This window comes from Colias eurytheme, chromosome 6 (assembly GCF_061535395.1).
Source record: "Colias eurytheme isolate Ceu_HAF_F1 chromosome 6, ilColEury1 Martin Lab GWU primary, whole genome shotgun sequence".
NCBI lineage: Eukaryota > Metazoa > Arthropoda > Insecta > Lepidoptera > Pieridae > Colias > Colias eurytheme.
The window spans coordinates 10,727,332-10,752,097 of NC_142985.1; the positions used below are offsets into that span (position 1 = coordinate 10,727,332).

Genomic DNA, 24,766 nt, shown 5'->3' on the forward strand with positions numbered 1-24,766 from the left:
TTATATCTAATTTCAGTATGGATTTAGTTTCGTTTTTAATTAAAAATTTAATATGTTTTATCATCTGTAGGTACATCTTCTGAGTATTCTGTTTTGATATATTATTAACAATTATTAAGCTTTTGTATATTAAGTATTCTGTCCTATTTACTTGACCGTAAGAAAAATCAATTCATATTCAAGTATTATAATTTAAACATTCGAATCTGATATCTGTGGTGCAGTATTGTGTAAATACTTTATAGCTTTTTTAAAGGATAATTGAGGCGACCGGACTTTTGAATATAATATAGCAATTATTAATTAATCACTATAGCGCTGGATATCTCAAGGGCATCTTTCAATAAAACACATGTTTAAAATGAACATTTATTACCACTACAAATAAAATACATTTTTGTGATTTAATCACGTTTGAAAACATGCTTTAGAAGCTGCATCTAAATTCTTATAAAACATTGCTCCACGTAATCTAGGTAATTTTAGTTAATACAGTGATATTAAAAGTAACGATTCATTTTAACAGTGATAGAGTTAGAATTTATAAAAGCAATATTGCAAAAAAACTAAAAATTATAAGTAAAAAGTCGTAACAGTATATCGTTAACAGGTGATCCATTGTGCTCTGGCGATTAATATAATATTATGGTGCACATAATTAGCTTATGTAAATTGTATATCTACTATTGTGAACAAAATATAACATAGAAATCAGGAAAATGTACAACAATCTTTGTAAGGGCCGATTTTTCAATGCCCAGTTAAACAGCTAGATAGACTTTATTCTTCAGTTAACAAAATATTCAATTTTTCAATAGACGAATAGGACTTATCTATCGAATAACTACGTTATTTGAGGAATAAATCTATTTGCCGCTCCAACGGCCAGATAGCGCGCTATTCGACTGTTAGGCGTTTGAGTTGACAACTGACGCGTCAAATTTGAGATATTTTCGTATGTCATAACATAGAGCGTAGAATTATTAACAATTAAACCTCTTTCTATATAATTATAATCAATTAAAATCATATTGAAATTGATGTTTTTGATAGTACTGATGACCATGCCATTGAAAATTTGCCGAACGCTGCCTTTAAGTATGTCGTTTCCATCGTAATATATATAAATTGAAACACAAATTTAACCAAACTCTTTACTCGAATCAAAACAACAATCAACAATCATAGAAGACAAGTGCACTCCTGACGTGAGTCATAATGACGGTTGTTGACAAATTGCAAGATTTGACTCTATCCCGCTCTAACCTGACTAATTTAATATGTTTGTTTCGCCACTCCGAGAGCAGTGCTGCCAATATGGAAATATTTGGTCAGATAGTTATTCATCAAATAAATCACGATTGAAAAATAGGCGAGCCGTAATGAGTTAGATAAATAATTGAATAAATCTATTCGAGGGGTACTTATTAGACTGTTTATCTCGCGATTGAAAAATCGGCCCTAAGACAAATATGTCTATTCTATGAAGTGCTCGAAACATTGAAAAATATCTAAGACAAAAATCAAGAAATTCTAATTTTTCCCTGTGTGTATATGATATGAGACCAACTTACAAATCTTTTTATCTCAGTGAGTTCTATAAAATAAAAATATTTAAGTTAGGGTGCGACTAAATTCCCTATATTTATATCTGCAGAAGCAACGCCACTCCAGCCAGGGTCCACTTTGCCGGCTTGTCCTTGGTCTTCAAGTTGAAAGTCCACACATATGTGGGGCCGCGGGTTCGAGTCTTGTACACTGGACATTCGTACATGTTGCGGAGGTCTTGCTTGTCTTGAGTTATGGCCTGAGAGATGAAAAATAACATAAAATTAGAAAACGAAAGTTTTTCTAGTGAGGTGAAAATCGAAGCAAATAAATTTAATGATATTTAGGTTTGATGGTTCATTCTTTTTGTTAATTTTGTTATAAAGAACTTACAATACGTGAATATGTATGTTAGCTTTTTCACCCGTACCACAGGAAAGGAAAGTAATCGTTTTTCTTAATTCATAAGCCCGAACTACCTACTTGTAATTGTACTTCTTGGGATCGAAAACGCATTTCTTGTTAGATATTATTATAATATAGAAAGCATACTTTACCCGAACGTTAATAACAGGCATGGGTGGAAATAATTCTTTCAGGCGGGAATCCATAATGATTCCAGCTTGCATATCCCACCGAGCGCCTTCCATAAGCAAGCCGTGAACATAGGCGCCATCTCGCGGTGCGTTGCGAGAATCAGCAATACTAAAACGTAAAGGAAATGGTTTATGGTAATCATAACTCAGTAAAATTTAAATGGTGATAAATTAAATATAATTTTTATGTTTCTTGATGTATTAATCAATATACTTCAGTTTCCACGTAATAATTCTAATATAATTTAATTTTAATTAAAGAAACAATTCAATTAAAAAAAAATGTAGAGACGTATAATTAAAAGAATAAACACCGAACTCTATTATAACAACAACTTCTAGATTAAACAAGGAATAAATGATGTTCCTTAACACGTTTTTATAGAACATTTTCATCGTCACGTCAGTTCTATTGATCTATTTATCTAATTCCATTCATAAACTCACGTGAAATCCTCCTTCATCTTCTTGGTGACGTCACACTGCAAGCACATCTTATCTAGTGGTAACTCGTAGCGTCTCGCGGTGCTTTGCATTATGGCTGTTAGCAAGCTTTGTGGATTGAAGAACCCTCCCAGCCATACTGATGTTGGTAACTGTTAAAAAAGTACCAGCAGTGATATATGTATTATATAGCAACAATGAAATAAATACGAAGAGAAATTATCAAGTAATATGAAGACTACAATAACAATAATAGACTAACTATAGAACAAGCACTAACTCCCGTTAGTTTCTTTACTTCAGATATAAGGAGAATTAAACAATACACTCGAAGGTTGAATTTAGTTGAATTTAGAACCTCCTACTTTTGAAGTTGGTTGAAAATGAAGCAAATCTTAAATCATTCATAACATAAATGAGAGAAACGTACAACAAAATCCGTAGCCCACGTTTCCAATTCACGCAGACGAAGCAATAAATCCACAAACCAAGCCGACAAACCCAAGAGCGATGGATATGCTCTATTCGCCCATATTGCTGGCACCTGATAACATTTTATGTATCGTTATATACGATAACCATTATGGAATAATATAGAACAAAAAATACATTTATCGCTTTATTTCTTACTTGATCTAAAAATAGTGCATTTTCCAATTCTTCCATGTCTGATGTTATTGTGAGTTCACCCTGAAAAGTAGGTAAGAACAATTTTAATGCATCCTTAATCGGACTCGAAAAAGAATTTAGTGCAACAAAAATGTGTAAAGAATCGTCTCTTTAATCATGTTTTTTAACTCGTCATAACCTTTCAATAACTTAAAATTTTAAAAAATGCCATTTAAATTATTGTCAGCTTGAGCTTATAAAAAAAACAAATCTAACTACTAGTAAAGGATATAAATACCTTAAGACCCAAATCCAATTCTCTCAGTGACCTCTTCATCTCTCCTGTTAAATTGTTCATCCTTTCACATTCCTGGAAAGCAACAATCACGTACGGCGTCCTTTCTTCAACCTTACCCATTATTTCCACCATATTGAATTCTTCTGGTAATTTCTCCATTATTTCATCAAGCATTTGTTTTACCTAAAAACACGGAACTAATTGAAATGTTCTAAATTTTAATTAACAAGAACCGGAGAACTATCTTGAAATTTGTATCTGCAAATGTTTATGTAACTGTGATTTTAACAACGCATAACTCATGATTTGTTTAATTAAGTTGGTCCATGTAAGTTAGTTATATTCTGATTACTAATTCTTATAACATATATAATTAACAGTAACATAATTACTACCATACTAGTTACAACAATCAATCAATTATTGTAATAAGTAATTTTACAGCATTTAATTTTCAATTTGATGTAGCATTAATTATAATTAATCATACCGACAGCCTAACTTTCACAATACATCTCAAGACAATATAAATATAGAGCAACCATCACATACAAAATCTAACAAACCTTATCCTCTCTAGTGACTGTTGTAGCTCCTGACGCTTGAGCATCGCGTGGTTGCATTTCAAATATAGTCCTGAACAAATTTTCCGATGTAGTAGTTAAGAAGCCAATTTCAGCGTTTGGATGCAATCCGTACAAATACGGTGATTCTGCAGGCATTGCGTCTTCTATATATTGGTGGTAGCCAGCGTAGTCGGTGTTGGGGGGAGCTGGGAATCCTGGAGCTAGCTGAAGTTCTCCATCGACCTTTCAAATAAATTATTCTTTAAAACGTGTATATTCATTACTAGTAAACATTCCAATTCGTGGACATAGAGCGCTTTATATGTAAGCGTTTTAAACAATTGGTTAAAAGGGACACTTCGTGGTTCCTTTTTTTCTTTATTTTAAAAAATATTTGCTTGGATTTTATTGCACAATAAACAATACTCGAACAAATCCTAAAACATAATTTATGCAAAATTGGCTGCAAATTAAGTTTCAAAAGTCACCGATAATTTTATTGTTCCGAAATCATTAATATTATCAAATAGGTTTCCTAATACTAATATGATGTCTTACAAGCAAGCATACTCTAAGGTCTTACTAGATCAGGTTGCATCAATTCCTCCAAATATGCATTACAAAGCCTTCGATCCCAGTCATCTGTGATGTGACCACCGTACATTATTTCCCCGAAGAGGTACCTCAGGTCCTCCCAAGGCACTTTTGAATTTGCCTCCAGATAATTATATAATACAAAGACACTGATTGTTAGGTCACCTGAAATATTGTTTCTTAGCCTATTAAATGTCCAGTGAGTATAGTTTTGAAATATGAAATTATTGAGATCGTGATAAAATTCAACCTACCTTAACAAAAACAATTTAAATATTACATAATATGATTAATCAAGAGTTACAGAATATGATTAAGGAAGAGTGCCTTGAAATTTATCATTCTTACTCTACTTTCAAGTACCGTAAGTATCTATGTGTAAGAAGAAATAAAATTACATTAAAAAAATATAAGTCTCATAACTCACCAACATTGAAAGGATAAATTTTGTTCCATCCTTGAGGACCAAACTTTCGTCTCTCCGCCACCACAGCGTGGAAATAGCACAACGAAAACAGTATAGCTTTGAACTCCGCTTCTTTTCCGCACATTTCCAACGTTTCTTGATTGAAATTATCCAACGCTTTATGTAAATTAGCCTGTAAGCATTTCAAGATTAACCAATATTTTAAAGTTATTCAAAACTTTAACTATAACTGAAATAATAAGGGATTAATTAGCAGGAAATAATATTTGCACCATAAGTTGTGCTTTACACCAGAAATAATACAACAAAATATAATAAATACACCAGAAAAATATTAAGTGATATAGTACCTGCATGCCGGTTGGGGGTTCATTTGTAATTTTAATACTCGACTCCAATATTCCTTGTGGAATGATATGAGCCGTGGGAGTGGCAGCGGGCTCTGCTGACATAAATAGTCTGAAATCTTGGTGGCATCCGTGTGCAAAACTTTCCATTTTCTTCTCAAGACTTGGTAACCATTTTTTTACTAAATGAATATTCTGAAATTAATATGCATTGCAAATTGAACGTTATGTACATAACACTTGAAAATTCAATTTGAAAATAAAATTGTAACGGAAAATCTACGATTCCGTTCGCACACGTGTGTATGACATTTTCTGGTAACATATTGTGTTTCGTAAAGAAAAAAAGAGAAAGAGTCCTCTCAAAACTTTATCAGTACCTAATAAACACTAGTACGAATCAGTTATAATAAATACCTGCAGTACAACCCAATGTCCTTTCTTAAAAGACTCATCCATAGCTTGCTCAGCGACTATCTCCTGCCCCTGACCTAGTGATACGTTATGGAAATTCCCGTTATCAGAGGTAAAGCCCATTGCTTTTCCTAAAGCTTCCACGTCTTTAAGAGGGTTCACTCCAGGAGACAGAATAAAGAATATCGGCGTGCTGGGGCTAGTTTCTTCAAAGGATTTACTAAATTCTACTGTTCTATTTTCAACGTATTTTGAACCCATCTTCTCTTCGATATAAGTCCTAAAATAATGAATATTAAGATGTACAAAAATGTACATAATATGTAATTCATTGTGTAACCGTTAAATTCCAAAAATGTACTTACGCTACGGCATAGGTCATTCTGTCCGGTCTTAATGCTCGTAACATACACAATCTTTGAAGAGCTGTTTTGTTTTTCCATTCCTGTAACGAGATAAATATTTTAATTCTTATCTTAAGTAGGTATTCTTTTTTTGTATATAGGTATTCAATGTTTTATTTAATAGGTCATATTTACCTGTGGAAACTTCTCTCTTTCAGGACACTCCATTTCTACAATCTTCTTCCATCTCTTCGGTGACGTCTCAATATCTCTATCAAGATTTCGGAACTCATCCTTGCTGGCCAATGAACAAATACCTCCCCAACTTTGGTTCGATAGAAAGTCGACTGGACTGGTCACGTGAGGTTTGATAGGAAACCGTAAGAAGAAATCCAACTCCGCTGGTGATATTTCTTCACTCATAAGTAGAACCTAATAAAAGATTTGAATTATATAATTATATGAACAGTGGCAATGAATTATAATTTCCACCAAATGTAATTATTAAAATATATGGTTTACCTGGAAAGTCATTTGCGATGCAAAAATTAGCTTATCACATTCAAAAAGCCCTCTTGATGTATATTGAAAGACAGAATACGTAATGCAGTCAATTAAATTCTTTATTCTTTGACTTACTTCCTCGCTTGGTTCCGCTCTGGATATGGCCTTTTGAAATACAACACTAAAAGCCTATAAATGAAAAGCGAAATTAAGATTGTGTGGTTTGAAATAATAGTCGCGATTTAATGAATAGAGTAGTAAATTCGTATTACCTTTAAAGAAAATTGGTAGATTGGATTTATAGTATTTAGGTCGTTCAAAATAAAATACAAAAGAGACGCTCTAGCTGCAGCGGGCCGATAGAATTCTCTGGCTTGATCAATCTGGTGCGATGTCACTTTAGCTTCCGATACCTAAGGATTATTTAGTACTTTTATAAAACACTTGTTATTCTGCGAGTAACTCATTTTAATTAACTTTATATTAATATTATTCTAAAATCTTATATGGAAACAGTTTTTGCCGGTGAGCTTACCTTCTTCTCAATATCTGCTGCTGTTTTCTTGGTTGTTTCTAGATTTTCTATCAATGCCGTATCTCCAAGAATATTCTCACCCGCGGAAGAAAGTCTAGATAACAGATCATCTTCTAGTTCCTTCAATTGTATTTTAAATTCATTTTGTTGTTTAGTTAGCTCCGCTTTTAATTCCTCCAGATCTGGCCTTTCAGCTTTTACTACTTCAGCTAGAAGTTGATCCTCTAAACCGTCTCGAGTTACAGTAAAGTTTACTAAAGTTGTTTGAGCTTGCATTTCTGGTTTGTAATGGGGATTAGCAAGTTTTGTGTGCAATATAAGCCTGAAGTTCGAACTATATTCTACTTCCTTATCACCTATCTTAATTGCCCTTGAAAATAAAACAATTATTGTGATATTAATTTTGCAACTAAATTATAATTATAATTCAAAGACTCATTTATCTCGCTAGCTTCCTACCTTCCTTTTTTAATCAAATTTCTTCCCAACAATGGATCCAATACAGGATCTACAGTTTCTCCTATATTTTCCAACAACACAGTTTCACCTTTAATAATTGCTTTTTCTATTGTATCTAAATAACCCTTCTGCCCAAGACGTATTACGCGTAAAATATCACCATATTTTTGTTTTATCCATTTTACCCCTTGCAACTGTAAGTTAAATTACATTTCGTCAGTAGAAAAATGTTGTAATTTTAAGCATTGTAATTTTTCGAATTGTTCACGATAATATACCTGTGGATCAATCATTAAAGGCCACCGGTCAGAGTTAGACAGTATGGTAGCATTTTCAGTGCTCATTCTATCTGAGGGTAAGCCTTCATTCTGCCACATAGCTATAGTAGTGTCATCTGTCAGCATTGTAAGCGGATCAAGACCTTCTGTTATCGGTATTGGAGGCTAAAGAAACAAACAAAATAAATGAATAAATGATAAGTGACAAACTGTAATAATTATGAAGGGACAACACAAATGTTACAATATAATACCTCCAACGTTTTCAAAAAAGGTTGCCAATTTTTATGTAGCAAATCCAATCTGTAGAGCTTTGTAAAGCAACCCACGTAAGAGATAAACGCACAGACCAAAAGTACATCTCCTGGTAGTGTCGTACTCTGTTGCATGAAACTAAAAAACATTTTTTTAAGTTATTTGAATGCAGAAAAAAATAATATTTTAATTTTTTTTTCAAAATGCCCGCAATGATAAAAAAATATTAAATATTATATTTCTCACTTAGAAACAGATTCAGCCCATCTAACGTTTTCACTAGCCAGTCCATTTACCAGTCTATTTGCTAACTGTATAGTTCTATTTGTAGCGTCAGCTTCTTGTTGACATTTTAACTTCTCTGCTGTAGCTTTCTCAAAGTCTGCTGTTAAAGTTGCTAGTTGTTCTTCTAGGGACTAGAATTTTAATAAAATTCAAAAACTGTACATCATAAGTAACTATAATGTAGAGAGAAGAGTTTCAATTATAAGTACTTACAGCTACTTTAGACTTAATAGATTTAAGTTTTTCTGTTGCAGCTGCTAATTCTGCGTTAGCTGCAGCCAAAGCCTTTCTTTTAGGCTCAACGTCACAAAATACTTCGAAGAATTTAATGATGTTAATGACCCAAGCGCACAATCCCGCCGCGGCAGCAGATTTTGATCTTACAAACTCTGTATAAAGTAAATAATAAATATTTATTAAGTAGTATCTTTAAAGCAATGCATTTAGTTTCAGGGTGAAAATTGAATATAAAAATCTGATTCTTACCGGGTTCAAATTCAGAATCTTTTAAATATGGTTGGATAGCTTTTATTACGTCTGGATGAATGTTTTCTTTGTCATAATGTATAAGAGCTTCCAGAAATACGTCCACTTTTGCCATCATCATCTGAAATTTATAAAACAGAGCTTAATTTTCATAAAGCATCATTATCATCATCATTATTATATGTTGATAGATTATTAAATTAATATTCTTAACCTTGGCAGATTTCCAACTTCTATCCTTAGGTATTTTTCCACCCGGAGCTAAAAGCACCATAACAGCTGCAGTAACATTTGTTACGGCTCCTGGAGGTGAACCAAATGATTTTAGCTCAGTAAGATTAGCTTTGTTTAATGTGTTTAAAGCTTCTTGTGCCGCTACAAGAGCCGGTTCTGCTTTTATAAGATCTTCTTCGCAGTCTTTTTGCTTTTTTGATACCTCTTCAGCTATCACTGCGACTTTTTCTTCTTCCTCGTCAGCTAAAATCATCAAATTTAAAGTTTTCAATAGTTTTCTTCTTTTATTTTCATAAACATTACCTATCAATTGGTTATGACTTATAATTCAAATTGATTTCTTACCCAATGCTTTTTCACTTTGAACTTTAGCAGTCTCAACACCAACCATTTCAATAAGTTTATCAGCAGCTTCATTCTTTTGTTGCAGTTCGATTTCTTGTATTGCCAATTTTGCTTTTAAAGCATCCACTTGTGATGCCGTTCCACGTAGTTTTTCTAAGCCATTTTCCAATCTAACAACACAAATTAATATCAAATGACATGTTAATTGATAAGTTTTACTGAATTGCACTATAAGAAGATTACCTTGAAATTTTAGCACGAAGCTCATCCGTCTTTTGATTGACCAATTTCGAATACAAACTAATTTGTTCTAAATAACTTTTAGGCGTGGTGTAATTATATCGTCTCTCATTAGATAAATATGCTTTAGATATCGTGTTAACCGAAGTGTGAACATATGCCATGAATCTTGATACCGAGTCCCGGAGTGTTATCTATAATTATAGTTAATAAATAACAACATATTATCATATTATCTCTATCTAGAAATTGTGCATATTTATATTATAATTATCAAAGGCCACTACAATGAAATTTTGCTTTAGGCACACATGGAAGCCATACTTTTGACGTGGAACAAATATAATTGAGAGATTTATCCAAATATTGGTATATAAATAATCTATTTACAACTTTAATGATAATACTTACAGGGAGGACAATTAGCTCTTCCAAAAAACGCATAGAGACCGAAACCAAAGCTTCTTGTGGCCACTCATGGAACCAATTGATTGACGTACAATTAATAAGAGCTGGGAACTTTCTGGATCTAACACGTAACGTAGAACCAACGGGTGAAAAGCAGAGGACAACTTTTAATTGCTTCCTCACTCTGTCTATGAAGAACTTCCAACAAATTTCCCTTGTATCCGGCAGACCTGCTCCTTTGACCTACAAAAAAATGATATGCATGTACACTGTACAGTGTTTGATGCCTACGACTCGAAAAATATAGCTGAAGACACAGTTTTTGAAACAAAATCATTTAAGACAGTTTAATTATTACTGATGACACTTACCTCATTTCTCACACCAGCAATAATATTCTCGATTTCATCATCAGGAAACAGATCACCAACTTCACCAGACGCAAGCAAATCATTAATCAGCACTAGAAACTGTTCATTAGCCACTTGAGCATCGGTCATGAGGAACATTATTCCAACATTTTTCAAGCCAGTCTTTATGTACAACCCTGACAGTTCTTTCTGAAATTTTTATTATAATATGTTAAATGGCTTGAAGATGATTCGAATCATTAAGTGTTAAGTTACTACCACCATTTACGTTTTCCCTATAAAATATAAGATTAATAAATGACGTTCCATTAAAGGTACTTACTGAAATACGTGGTATCAAAAAACTATAAATACAAGTATATTTTTATATGAAGATCAAAAAACTTATCGAAAACGGTAACCGCTCGTATTTCGTCATAGTTGCACATTGGTGAATTGCATGATAATATGTTTACCTTATAATTATACCACTCTTTGTGCAATAAAGTAATTTTCTTCCATTTCATTCATATCGCTTGCAATTATGAGATCCAAACGATCATTAGCGGTTATAATTAACGTGTGGTATTTCTAATTACCTTGAGATCTGATACGCCGTACCCCTTCTTCAATTGTATCTGGAAAACCTCTAAACTAGCTATGAATGCTGCAAGTCTGGATAACGATTGTTTCCCGGATCCGCCTACGCCTACCAGTAATGCACTGCCTCTAGGACTTTCTAATATGCGACTGATCCTGAAACAATAAACATAAGATGTCTTTCATCAATAAAAAAGACATCTGTATCAATCCTTAATTATTGTCTGAAAGACATTCAACACCTGCAATAAGCTTACCAAAGAAAAGGAAGGAACCTAAAATCAAATCTCTATTTAAACAGACTAAAGATAATACAAACAAAACTGTCTGACTTCAGAAGAGCGCAACAGGCTGTGTTATAGTAAATTTACCCCTATTTACTAACCTGCAAATGTGCATCATGGCGTCTTCAAACAACACTAAATTCATGGCAGCAATAAGGTCATTGTAACTGGATAAAGCCTCTGTCAGTAGCTTGTTGAGTTGAGTCCACGTCGCTATGGGCATGTACTTAGGTTCACCGATACCGCCAGCAAAGTGACAATATATGTTGGGACGTTCGAAGACTACACCTTCATCTATATCCTGAATGCAGAAAGAATCAATTAAATGTAATTTTTGGAGTAGCGGTTCGATTATATGGTAACCTGATTCAACGGCAAAACCGTACGACGTTAAGAACCATACAAATGTATAATACTATAATCTGTTTCTGTGACGCAACTAATATAATTTTTAACGTATTGGGTTCCGAAAATGTATTTTCAAAACTAGTTATGTAAGGATATAAGAAGCTAATATAGTTCATATGTTACTAGTCTTATTAAATAACCTATATTGGCATGGAATATATTATTTTCTCGATGTAACTCACTTCGAAATTCTTCTTACACAAATCCACTTGCATTTTGAGAAAAGCGTCAATATCTTTGTCTTCAGTGAGTTTATCACCATACACCCTATGTGTTTCGTGCAACCAAAGTCTAATTATATCTGAAGGATTCACCAAACATTCATTTGTACTGAAAAGGAATCCCTGTAACGATTCGAAGTAAATGTTTTAAGTTTGAATAGTTATGTAGCGGGAAGACCTTAAAAAAATTATTGACATAATATTGTATATTTATTTACCTGAAAAACATTGGATAAATCCCGCAAATTAAATATATAATGGAATTTGATAGCCGTTGGTAGAAAGACTTGAGATACTTTATTGTGAAGAGCAATGGTTGCACTCACTACGTTCACTAAAAAAAAATAATACAAATTCATTATCACACGTGCTATTTATTTTACAAACGTATAATTGTATCAGCAACATATGTATAACATACCTTGGGCTTTAAATATTAAATGACTATTAAGAAAAAGATATGAAAATATTTAAACTTACATGAAAGTTTTGCAATTTGTGCACCGATTCTTAATTCAGGATTAACGAGATGCTGGCTCAGTATATTGTGATAAATGTTATTGAGAGCCTCCGTGTTCGGAAAACTTATAGCGAATACGCAGAAATGCCTTTGCAGTCTTGGGTTTATTGTAAAGCTTCCAGACGTAGGATTCATACAAGACACATATTGTGTATTATGTATATCTTTGAGGGTCAATTTTGTCCGATCATACCAGTGATTATAATCCATATGTTGTCGGATTATTGTATGTGGTTGTACAGTTCCATATGCATCTACTTCTGGCATATTCATGTCATCTATAAAGTATATTAGAGTCTTGCTACCGGGAGGTCCGTAATTCCGACCCGCTTTCTTTTCTAATGGTTTTTCCAGAATTTTCTGCAGCATCTCTGATGTGGTGTAGAAATTGAAGGGAATCGACTGGATGGCATAATTATCTGGCAAACTATTGGAAAGAAGTAATAATTTAAGAGATACAATTACAAATAAATTAAAAATTATTTAATAGTGTTAACTGACCTTTGCAGCTTCTCATTTACTAGGACAGTTTTCCCGCATCCAGCACCACCAACCAACATTACAGGGTGTCTATTCTTCATTAACAAATCTAAGAAGAATCTTATTCTTATTGTTTCCGCCGTCGGAACTAATACAGCCTGAAAATATACAAATAATGAATATCTCATTTATTCTCAAATCAAAATTTTGTTCATTACAAAAATACCTGAAGTGGTATATCGGAATCCAATTCAAACTTAGGTATTTTCTCTGTCCACGGCGTAAACTGTTTCGTTTCGGGGTCAATGTAATAATCAAATACTGTGCCGCCAGGTGGAAATTTAACAGTTTTGAACTCATTTAACCACCACTTCGAAAACTCTGTAAATATAATGCCATGAATTCTAATGTAACTGTCAACATATATTTAAAAAACGGACGTATTGCTTACCAACTCTATAGTCAATGTTCGTGTCTTGAAACATGGCAGATCCAAATGCCCAAACACAAGCAAAAACAAAGAAAACATCGTGCCAATCCTTTGAACAATCTGGAGGAGTATTCTCAGGTACTAACAGACAATTAAGTAAATGACAGAGCATTTGAATGTGGGCCATATCAGCAATAGGAGTGATCTTTTTGAACCTGTTCCTCACAGTTTCTAAACACGGTGGAATATATTTATCGAAGAGGATAACTAGATTAGATTTTTCAGCCGGAATTTTTCTTGTTTCAATCCAACTTGTAACATACCTATAATAATTTTTTCATTCATATTAATTTTATACACCAAAAATAAGACAGGGAAAGTTACAGGGACAGTTTTATACACCATAAACAAAATAAACTTACGGATTCCATCCCAAATCTTGAGGATTGATGTACAAAATACCAGCTCGTGATACTGTGGCTGGTGTTGCTGTGCGAAGATTGGATATTTCGAACATCAGCCGCATACTCGGTGTTAGTGCAATTCTCTCGTTACTGGCTAAAGTAAGAATTTTATTATCATCCATTACAGTATTTAACGATTCAATCCACATAGGGTCGATATCGCCATCTAAGAGAATCCATTTTGGATTTTCTCCAACAATATTGGCTTGATCTCTCATTATGACAGAAAATAAACCATCTTTCCATTCCCTTGTTGCGGGGTTAATGATACCAAATAATTCATCATTTGTTACCGCCTTTGGGTTTAAATCATTGTATATCGGTTTCTTTTTCAGATTTTGGTAAGTTTTAAACAATGTTTTCCACACTTGAGTTTTTCCAGTACCAGCATTACCAACAATGAAAACAGAATGACGCACTTCAAGTAACTCTTCTAATTGGACTACTTTCAATATAAAATTATCTTCTGGTTGAAGAAACAAATCCATTGCTGCTTGCTTGACGGTCCTTTCAAATTCTAGGTCCCGTTTTCTTGGCACTTCAAGAGCAGGGAATAGATCGCCTATCAATCCCATAAAGACGGGCATGTCATCTGTTACAATTTTTGGAATATTGAAATCTCGTAGTGTTCTCATTAAAACCTCTTCTTCCGGTCTACCAGGATCGCCTCTCTAAAATTATTGCAAATAATTATTTAAAATGGCATATATCATGTAACAGGTCATTTACACGGTAGACAAATTATTTACCTTTAAGGACCCAGCAACGACCAATACAGATTTTATTGCTCTCAAGCCCCAGTCATAGTGATCTTGTTTTGAAAGCAGTTCTTTGCAAAGTGTATACAGAGTAATGAATTTTCGAGCCAAAATCTTCGCATCTTGGAAACCTTCGGCTACTAACATAATTTCGCAAATTAGTTCAAAATCAGGTACAACCATAGCGCAGGGTCTAAATAGAGCTTTTAAATTTTCTGGCAGCTCAGTTCTACCAGCGTATCCTGGATTCATTGTAATAAATATTCCAACCGATGGAACTAAAACAATGATCTCGCCCATGAAATTAAACTTTTCTTTTTTGTCCCTAAAACAAACAAACAATATCACAAATTATTTCAAGACAATTGCACAATATGAAGCAAAATAAAAATACGCTTAATAACTACCTGATAGCATCTTGAACGGATTTCACTTGAACAGCTACTACAGACAATACTTCAACAGAAATTCTATTAAACTCATCAAAGCATCCCCAAGCTCCTGTTTGAGCTAATCCTTTATAAATATTTCCACAAGACTGCAAAAAAGTCAGCTCTGATCAGATTGATGTATATTATGCTATTTTAAAGGCTTCACAAATCAAATTTTATAAGAACAAAACATGCAGAAATTATCTGACCTGATAATCCATTTGTTCTGAACAATTGAAAACATACACCATTATACCGAGAGCTCTTCCTAAATCTTTTGTAGTTTCAGTTTTTCCCGTTCCAGCTGGTCCCGCTGGACCACCTCCCATTATTAAATGTAAAGATTGAGTCAATGTTATATAGCAACGATCGGTTAAAGGAGTAATCACCAATCTTGGTGTATTTCCTAAATATTCGTAACTGTATATGAATTGTGCATCACAAATATTGGCAAAACAGTGTAGCTCTTTGTCACCCCATCTATAATTACAAGAATATTAATATAGACCAAAAACAAACATATTGTGCACTTTCCAGTAAAATTTACTATACCTGTGTCTTAATTGCGATTGCCATTGAAATGCAGAGCCTGCTTCAACTTTTCCTTGTATTAATTTACTAACGACATCTCTTGAATGGACGTCTATAGTACAAATGGTCATGATTTTCTGTCGATCTTGTTTACTTAGCTCACCAATTAACAGTGTAATTAATGTACTCAATTGGGATAGCTGTTTCTTATAATAATCTTTAAGAGCATTATCATACCCTTCTTCCAACCTTGCAAAGGCTAAGTTTACTTCAGTAGTCCACCAAATTTGGGAACAACACAATGAGACTTGGGCCATGTAATCAAATAACCATTGTTCCCGCGGCTTTTCTTCATAAGATACAATAGCTTCACTGAAATATTGCCTTATGGAAGACCTCATAATATCTTGTAGTCGATTTAACCATATTTCAACCTGAGAAAAGTTCACTGTCCTTATAAATTCTCACATATACTTGTATTATACATGACAATTAAATACTTACAGCTCCACTACAGTCACATATGCCATGAAATGGTACGTATTCTCCGTCTTTTGCTATCATTCCAGCCGCCATTTTCGCTTCAGGTTTATCATTTTCTCCAAATTTAAGCTTTGCAATCGAATCAAACAATTTTGTTAAGTGCCTGAAAAGTTTAATAAGTTTTTATAAACATTCAGTACTTCTATAGTAATTTATATATTATTGTTAAATAATCACCTTATTACTAATTCCGCTTGATTTCCATTAGATAAAATATCAAGTAAATCTGCTGATGATACGAAATAGAATCTTGGAAAAGCTAATCTCTTCGTTTCCAAATACTCTGCTAGTGCCTTTTCACAAATTATAAGATCTTTCTGCAAGCTATCTAGAATAGCTACCAATCCATCTTTATTCGTACCTTTTACAACATTTGGAGTTTTTGACATATCCTTTGATAAAACCTGTAAAATATATTGAAGTAATTGTACCAATCACTATCTTTACCAAGACGAATAAAGAATAGTTTATATTGTACCTTAAATTCTGCATCGATTCTGTCAAATCTTTCAGAATCTTCAGGTAGTTGTTTTCTTATATCTTCCGAACTCATGAAAATACTTTCCAAGTGTGTCCATGTCCTTTGCACTTCAAACCAAACTGTAATCACTTGATCAGCTATTGACAGTTTCTGTTGCCAACTAGAAACTTCTTCTAAGAAGTGAGCGATGAATTTTGATGTTATCAGATTTTGTAATTGCACCTGTATCAGAAATATGTTTATCACTCCTGTGTTCATGGAAACCTAACAATTAGAAACAACAGTTTTTATCTTTATATAAAAGACGTGTAACCTGATTTTCTTCAAGAGTTTCTATTAGCTCTTCACTAGCTCTTAATAAAATACAGCCGGTTCTAGCATGTACTTCTTGTTCAAACTCCATCTGGCTCCATGTAGTATTTAAATCCTTAAGAATCTTCTCCATCGACATTTCCTTAACAGCTTTATCAACAATATTTTTAACCTCCTCCTCAAACTCGTGCAAATTCAAAGCCAGCAAATCCGCCAACGTTGTATTAGTATCCATTACTATTCGTACCTAGATGATATATTGATCTTAAGTTTTAATTTGATATTATATTATCACTAATTATACAAGCTTTATGTACACTACTAATTTTTATTTTATATTTAATATTAAGTGCTCACACATAGCGTAAAACAGGTGTTGAGAAAAATTGCAGAATTCTGCGTTATATTACCTCTATGTTTACAATATTTACAAGAACATTTCATATTTCTTATTTATACTTACTGTGAGTTCAGGTGGCAATGCAGCTAAGCTCTGTGAAGCATAAACATATATACATTCTCAAAACATTCCAAATCACACACCAAAATTCTCTTGCTTTATAATATTTACAAGAATAAACCAATAGCATTCCATCAAAGCGTTGCCACGATGCAAAACAATCATGCCGTATTAAGAATTATTGAATAAACGTGCAAAATATACAAAATTATACCCAATCCATCATTCCAAGGCTGAATATTTTGAAAAGAAAGTGCAATTACATCATACGTTTTATTTACATATTCATATTTTAAACATTATATTATATTTACAAGTCCAATTTTTGGTTTCCCTGTACATCATGTTACCTTGGTAGTCCTCATGAGTTGATCCCAATGTCTTTCCCTGATCGCAGGATTCTGAAGTTCTCCTACTGCTCTTAATGAAGTCAACATATTTTTAACTGTTGCTTCCAAATTTATATAAGTATCCCAGCTGTAAAATTAGGCACGAATTTAGACGTAATGGGTATACGAATTAATAAAAAAAGCAATTATTGGGAAGATTTTTGCTTGCCTCCTCATCTCTTTGTCCAATAATCTTATTTCTTTTGCGAATTTCTTACATTCTATATCCATATTTTCCACATCTATTTTTCTCCATGGTGTTGTTTTCCAGTCCTCGATACTTGTTCTTACAATATAGACGTAATCCCATAGTTGCTGTTCATTAAAAAAAAAATATATTACTATACCCCAAAATAACACAGTTAAGAAATAAAATCAGTATCGAAAGTACCTTAAGCATTCGTAATTCCTTCCTGCATTGTTTCAACAATTTAAATTCTGGTACGTTTACTTCAAACAACGATCCTGATTCTTGAATACTCTTCATCTCATCTTCTAAATATAACATCTCTTTATCAACCCTTGACATAACATAGTATGGGTCGTCACACTCATATTTGAAGAACTATGAATTTAACAAGTATGATAAACAGTTTATTCCAAATAAAACAAATATATTATCAACAGTTAAAGAATCAAAGGCTTACTTCATATTTCTTGAACACTTCACGATAATACGTAACGTGCATATCGAAAATTGTTATTTTCTTACGGATACAAGAAACTTCTGCTGCTTGCAGTGGTGCTACTTGTTGCTTTACAGTTAGAGCCAATTTCTTGGTTGCTTGCCATTGTTCCGGAAGTTCCTTCAAAGTGACCAGGATACTTATAAATTTTTATTTTTACAAAGAGCACCAATAATATAATTTTATTTATATTTTTACTTACTTGTAACAAAACATTTACTTCCTCTGGTATGTCCATGTCATAGAATTTTAGCAATTCAATTGTTTCTGTGAGTGGTTGGAACATATCGTCTGTTGTTAATGCCCTGTCTTTAACATTCATTAGATAACCCATAACTGTAACGAGAGCTTCGTAATCCCCTTCAGGTACCGGCTGAAGTAAACCTAAATCGTATTTAAAAATAATTAAGAATGTCGTATTACTTATACATATTTTTTAAATATACATTTATAGCAATTATACCTTCATCGGCTTCTCGAATAAAATTGCCAAGATCGCATAAACTAGACGTAACATTTTCAACTAAATGCTCTTTATACATGTTGCCCCATTTTCGAACCGTATTCAGTAATGCTTGGCGGAATGGTCTTATATCCACCTTAAAAAAATATTTTTACACGTGAGAAACATTTTTCACTCGAGCTTATTACATCAATAAAATGCTTATTATACTATTTACCTGAAACCAGGAATTGAACACTTTATACGATTCCATGTCTTCGATATCCATGTAGAGATTCTCATAATGATCAATTTGTTCTCTAAAAGCTTCCATCTTTGGTGGACATGGTACTGGCGCTTGAACATCTTTATCTTCTGACCCAATTTTATCAATTTCATCCGGAGTTAATATTCGACCATATTCAAGGAAGATTTCCATAATTGCATCTCTTTCTTCTAACCACAAATATGAATAATTTTCGAACGTTTTACAAAACTCATTAGCTTCCTCAATCACCTAAAAGTTAAAGAAGTTATTTCCAAGTAGTTGCGAAAATACTGATTTTAAATTACAATTACCCTTTCAATTCCATCAAAAATTTCTTCCTTCATCTCAAGAATATCCGAATTATTAATAATTTGTTCATGATACGATTCTGTTTTCTTGATATCTATCCTATCTATTAATGTAGACATCTTTAAAATATCATCAATTAAATTATTAATCAAGGCCGTGAAGCCTTTTTCGTTGTTAGCGTCCAAACTTGGGCAAAACACCATATCTGGTTCTAGTAGCTCTAACTGGGCCTCAAATAGTGGAGCCAGTTTATTTTTCGGATTCATGTGTTCGGTTATGTACCCCATACTAAAATAATACGTAATATTTTAGTAAATTATATAAAATACAATATGTACAGATTTTAAGATTAACCAGTTGGTTAAACACAATCTAGTTAGATTGTTTTTATTAACCTGCATGCGATAGATTTAAACAATGATTCTTCAATTAAATTGTCAATGAATGCAACATATGCTAGCCAAATTTCACTGTCCTGATTCTCTTGCATACTGAATAACTGCATATTTTCGTCTAAGAGGATTCGAATACGCTCAGCAGTGTTTTGAATATCACTGTATCTTTTGTTCGAACGTTCTTTTCGATCTTCCAAATTCATTAAAGTATCCTGTAAAAGTATAAAAAAACAAACAATGCTGTAATTACAATATTATGTATAACGTGTAATATTCATTTAAAATGGAGGCTTGCCTTTTTCCCTTCCTTTCTCTCAAATAAAGGTTGTGATGACCACGTTTTCATGATCTCTCTGATCTCTTTCAAATTGTCCTGTATTTTAGACATTCGGTCGTATAAACTTCCCACTAATTTGTGAAGTTCTTGCAGATAGTTCCACAAATCTGAGAGAAGTATTTTTAGTTATTTAACTGGATTAAAATGTATTACATTTTTGGATTATTTATTACTTATACCTACCGTTAGAATTCCAATTAAGTTCATGTTGCGCCATTTCGATCCTCTGATCAATAGCTTTTATCTCATCTTCAACTAAATCGAATTCCACTTTCTGACTATTTTTATGTATCTGGTTATACCAATCGATTGTTATACCTAAATTAATTCTGTATTGACGATACGTTTCCTGCTTATTAAATAGTTCCATACTTTCTTTTGGCAATTCTTTCTCAATATCAGGATTAGCTCTTAAGTGATGTACTTCTTTCATTAACTCCAACAACTACAATGTAACATCTTCTATAATGTTATTACACAAAAAATAAGAAATGGTTACAAAGGAATAAGATTTTACCGCTGGACTAAAATTCAATATGAGATCTGAACCCTGTCTAGTGATTATAGGATTGTTTGTCTTTTCTTCTATAATTGCCGGTATGGTTGCGGCCCAATCATTAAAATATTTTCTTTTAAACTCGTTGATTTTATTTATCAATTCATCATATCTTGCGAATAGTTTGACGGCCTCGCCGCACCCTTTTATCCTGTTATGAATTGAAATCTTACAATCAAGTCGTCTCAAAGATACCTCATTGGTATTAGCAACGTAAATTAAGTTTCAATACAATTTTTGTCTTTTATAGAAGATAAAAGCCGAATAATCAGCTTTCGCAATTTGCCCCACCCAGTTTACTTACGGGTGCGGCAAATTGCGAAAGCTAGCTATAGGCTTGGTTATCCTTGCAGCTAGCATCGTCATATACAGGAGCCCTCCGGCTATCGGCGGAAAATACGCATCTATCTCCATGTGGCCATATTTTTCCAGTCGATTACTTTGCTCATTAAACAAATCCTGTTGTAAAAATACATTTGTTAATAGCATTATATCATATCTGATTAATTTATACGCCCTTTTACGCTTTCACTTACTTCACAGATGGCAATCTCTTTTTCAAGCATTACTATAATTTCAACATACTTTGCAGTGAATTCATTTTTTATAAGTGGTCTATCCAAGACCGAACCCACGATATCAATTAACTGAAAATGTATGTATAATATTATAGTGTAATTACAATCATAGATTATGTTCTTGGATCTATTCTAAATAGAACAATAGAACTAACCTTGAAAATCGCTTCTAAAGTAGAGCAATTATCAAAAGACTCTACCAAAACCGTTGATAATTTTAAATCCAAGTCTATTATATTATCTTGAAATTCTTTGAAGTCATCATTAAAAGTTTCGTCATCTGGATCAAGCACATCATACGATTTGGAGGCAAAACTGTGAAAATATGATTCGAATTCAGCAGAAATATCTCTTATTTGTCCTCCTAAAACTCTGCCTTTCATTCCGCCGATTTCAATTTTTTCCAGCTTTTGAAATTCCAGTACAGTTTTAAAGAACCACTGAATCGTATTTAAACGTTCTAGAAATTTATTCATTCTTTCAAACACAACGTTAGGGTGGAATGTCCATGATAAAACAGCTCTATTCTCAAAGTATTTTGGCAAGTTTTCCTTAAAGTAATCGAAAGTGCTTCGAAAGTGTTTGAGTATGTTGATAGTAATCTGGATTCTTTGTCTTGCTTCGTCAATATCACTATGAAATAATGTGCTGGGATCTAAACATTTTTTTGCCTATAAAAAAATTACGGATAAATTATTATTATTTTATAATTTAGCGTCTGTATTATTTCAGAAAATAATTGCTATCTAGGCTTACCTGGAAAATAAGCAAATTACATATTTGTTTGATTAAAACCATTAGCTTGGAGGAACTGCAATAATATTTCGAATCTCGCCAAACCATACATATCACATGAAACAGAGGTCTGAATAACGGCTGGCATTCAGTGAAATCAGTATCTTCAAGAGCTTGAAAATGTTTTTCTAGTGTCCTTAGATACATGTCAATTTCTCGTGCTTCTGCTAGCGCTATTAAAAAAAAATATTTTAAAATTTCATGAAAATTACTGATTAAATACAAACATTTCTTATTCAATGATTGTGGTACCTGATACAATATTTTTAAATAAGCGACTGAAGCACGGATAGTACGCCGAAGTCGTTTTCTCTAAGATAACAGCCATGCAACGCACTCTCTCCATTCGTAACTGATCGTAGATATAGTTCAAATTGCTTAATCTTGACCTCCAGAAAGCAAGTTCTAGGAAAAAAAACCACAGTAACATGTAAAGAAAATACTTTTTACTATTTAACGAATGATGGAATAAAAATATCTATCAATTTCTAACCGACATTCGGCTGCGGATTTTGTCCATTTTCGAATGCTTGTGCAGAATCTTCCATCATGACGTCATTGATTTGTTGAGCCCATTTTATGACCACTCCTTCTATAGCACTCTTTAAATACAAGTCTACTTCTTGGCCCTTGAGTAATTCTTTCTCTGCTTCATGCACGAGCTCAACTCCAACAGGCATAGGAAGTACCGTTTGCCCACTTACTTTTCCTTTCACCTTATAAAAACGCATTTAAATAATTTTTAAATATCCGTAAAGTTCTTCTCTTCATTATTAAATACAAGTAATATAAAAAATACCTCATAAACAGTGCTTTTAAGATTGTGAATTTGCTTCAAGATATCCTGAGAGACGACCAGCGGCCACCCTTCGTGATTTGAAGGGTTGGATAACAAAGGAACAAATACTTCGTCTACAAGTGCTGCTAATTCATCTATCAAACGTGGTGCTAGGTCACCTGTAACATTCGTTATAGTTATATTCAGAGAAAATGTGAAAATGAGAGAAAATAAAAACCAATTTTCTTGTAGCTGCTATGTACTGATCAATTATAATATTGCGCATTATAGTACAATTTATATCACTCTAAAAATATTCTAATTCATTTTGAAAAGACCAATATCTTCGAGTGTCATACATTTTTCATGCATATATAGATTAAAGCTTAAATATGTATACTTACCAAATATTACCATTTCATGGCATTGATCTTTTGGTATTGGTGTGGGGCGTTTTTTAACATAATAAACTGCTTTATTCTTTAAATAGCAAGGAAATGATATGACTGGTACCAATTGCGCTGCGTGCGTCAATACAATTACTAATAATAACGGCAGGGGTTTGTCGACGAAATCTTTTAAAGTTGACCTGTGCTCTTCGATGCTCAGGACACGCATCCATTTTTCTGGCTTCAATTTTAGGGATTTAACTGCGTATGAGCCGATAAAATCGAAGCGAGGGTCTTGATTGGATGAAGACGGGCCTGGCTGGTCCATTTTTAAATTTTAGAATTTCGAGCCATGGTACAAAAGAACTCTTATAAGAATCTCAGGTATTGCTGCAACCAGCAAGCGACTTGCCGTCGTTGGGCTTATTGAAGCTTTGGAAGAGACAAAAGGCAGGCAAATGGCAAGTCACGCAAATCGAATAGCAGGCCATTATGGAACGATGTCTCCTTTGTAACGAGCCTTTGACTGCTTTACAAAAATAGAGCAATCGGTAGGGTGTGCAAAAAACTATTTCGAAACTTCTAATGGTAAGTAATAATAAATTGCATGAACAACGTGACCATTTTGTCGTATCGTAGGTACCTTTTTTTATTGAAAGTGCCTGTTAATTCGTCTCTTGAAAATTCCCATGGTGTACTTCTCTGGAAATACCTACTACCTATCTTGTATTGATTTGATTTATTTTTCACTTTAACAGTATAAAATCGGTGCCAAAGTTTCTGGATGAGAATTAAAAAATCGAAATTCCTTATAATAATTATCTTCTCAAATATATTTTAAAAATATTTTCATAAATATATTAAGATTAATTATACACCGTTATTTCTCAGCATTTATAAAAAGCGTATCTTTTCTACATCTACAATACATTCAGCATTTTATCTTTATTTAATTTATACCAATTATCCTATTTTATCTGTTGACGGTACCGTTAGAATATGAGCGGGTGCCAGGCGGCCAGCGCGCCGCCCAGCGCCCTCCGAGATGACACTCGCGACGTCGCGAATAAGGTCAACTGTCGCTCGTTACTTCCATAACTTTGAGTTATAAGCTGAAAGCGGAACAGGGTGAAAAGACGTTTAATTTTATGTTTAATTACAGGCAGCAATGTTTCCCCTATTTGGAGTATAGCGCCTTAAATACGTGTCCATTCTTAGCTGTCCTGAAGCTTAGTATCGTAACTTTTTACTATGAATTATGAAAATTTATCTCCTAAATCCTCCTTTCACTATTATATTTTCAAGACTCTAATATTTTCTACTTTTATTACCAAAATGGTATTGTTTTACATAAA

The 24,766-nt window shown here is 33.2% G+C and overlaps 1 protein-coding gene across 1 annotated transcript; it reads right to left on the reverse strand.

Annotated features, from left to right (window-relative positions):
- Positions 1-1,553: 1,553 nt before the first annotated feature.
- On the reverse strand, positions 1,554-23,739 carry Dhc93AB (Dynein heavy chain at 93AB). Its single transcript, XM_090103453.1, has 64 exons — positions 23,427-23,739; positions 23,044-23,201; positions 22,738-22,960; positions 22,497-22,649; positions 22,206-22,417; positions 21,605-22,120; positions 21,408-21,518; positions 21,176-21,330; positions 20,833-21,022; positions 20,499-20,760; positions 20,274-20,422; positions 19,979-20,190; positions 19,586-19,871; positions 19,245-19,523; positions 19,028-19,163; positions 18,767-18,948; positions 18,526-18,684; positions 18,270-18,443; positions 18,048-18,193; positions 17,840-17,966; positions 17,031-17,276; positions 16,715-16,939; positions 16,414-16,640; positions 16,198-16,339; positions 15,715-16,127; positions 15,372-15,642; positions 15,139-15,269; positions 14,723-15,056; positions 13,932-14,644; positions 13,531-13,832; positions 13,306-13,460; positions 13,101-13,237; positions 12,560-13,026; positions 12,298-12,413; positions 12,041-12,202; positions 11,552-11,751; positions 11,166-11,322; positions 10,588-10,776; positions 10,220-10,459; positions 9,812-10,002; positions 9,569-9,738; positions 9,204-9,466; positions 8,990-9,110; positions 8,717-8,892; positions 8,465-8,634; positions 8,218-8,356; positions 7,964-8,128; positions 7,686-7,879; positions 7,227-7,596; positions 6,964-7,104; positions 6,710-6,880; positions 6,383-6,619; positions 6,209-6,288; positions 5,847-6,123; positions 5,433-5,624; positions 5,083-5,254; positions 4,645-4,820; positions 4,062-4,304; positions 3,496-3,678; positions 3,219-3,278; positions 3,019-3,132; positions 2,592-2,740; positions 2,106-2,253; positions 1,554-1,807 (listed from the first exon to the last, which is right to left on the reverse strand). The coding sequence occupies exons 1-64, from the start codon at positions 23,737-23,739 to the stop codon at positions 1,646-1,648; spliced, it is 13,434 nt and encodes a 4,477-aa protein (XP_089959579.1). The 3' UTR covers positions 1,554-1,645.
- Between the last annotated feature and the right edge of the window lie 1,027 nt (positions 23,740-24,766).

Coding starts and splice junctions, on each gene's coding strand:
- Dhc93AB (XM_090103453.1), bottom strand. CDS start 23,739: ATGGACCAGCCAGGCCCGTCTTCATCCAATCAAGACCCTCGCTTCGAT. Junction 18,949..19,027: donor TATTCGAGAAGCCGATGAAG/GTATAATTGCTA, acceptor AATACGATTTAG/GTTTACTTCAGCCGGTACCT. Junction 1,808..2,105: donor TGCCTGTTATTAACGTTCGG/GTAAAGTATGCT, acceptor TTCATCTCTCAG/GCCATAACTCAAGACAAGCA.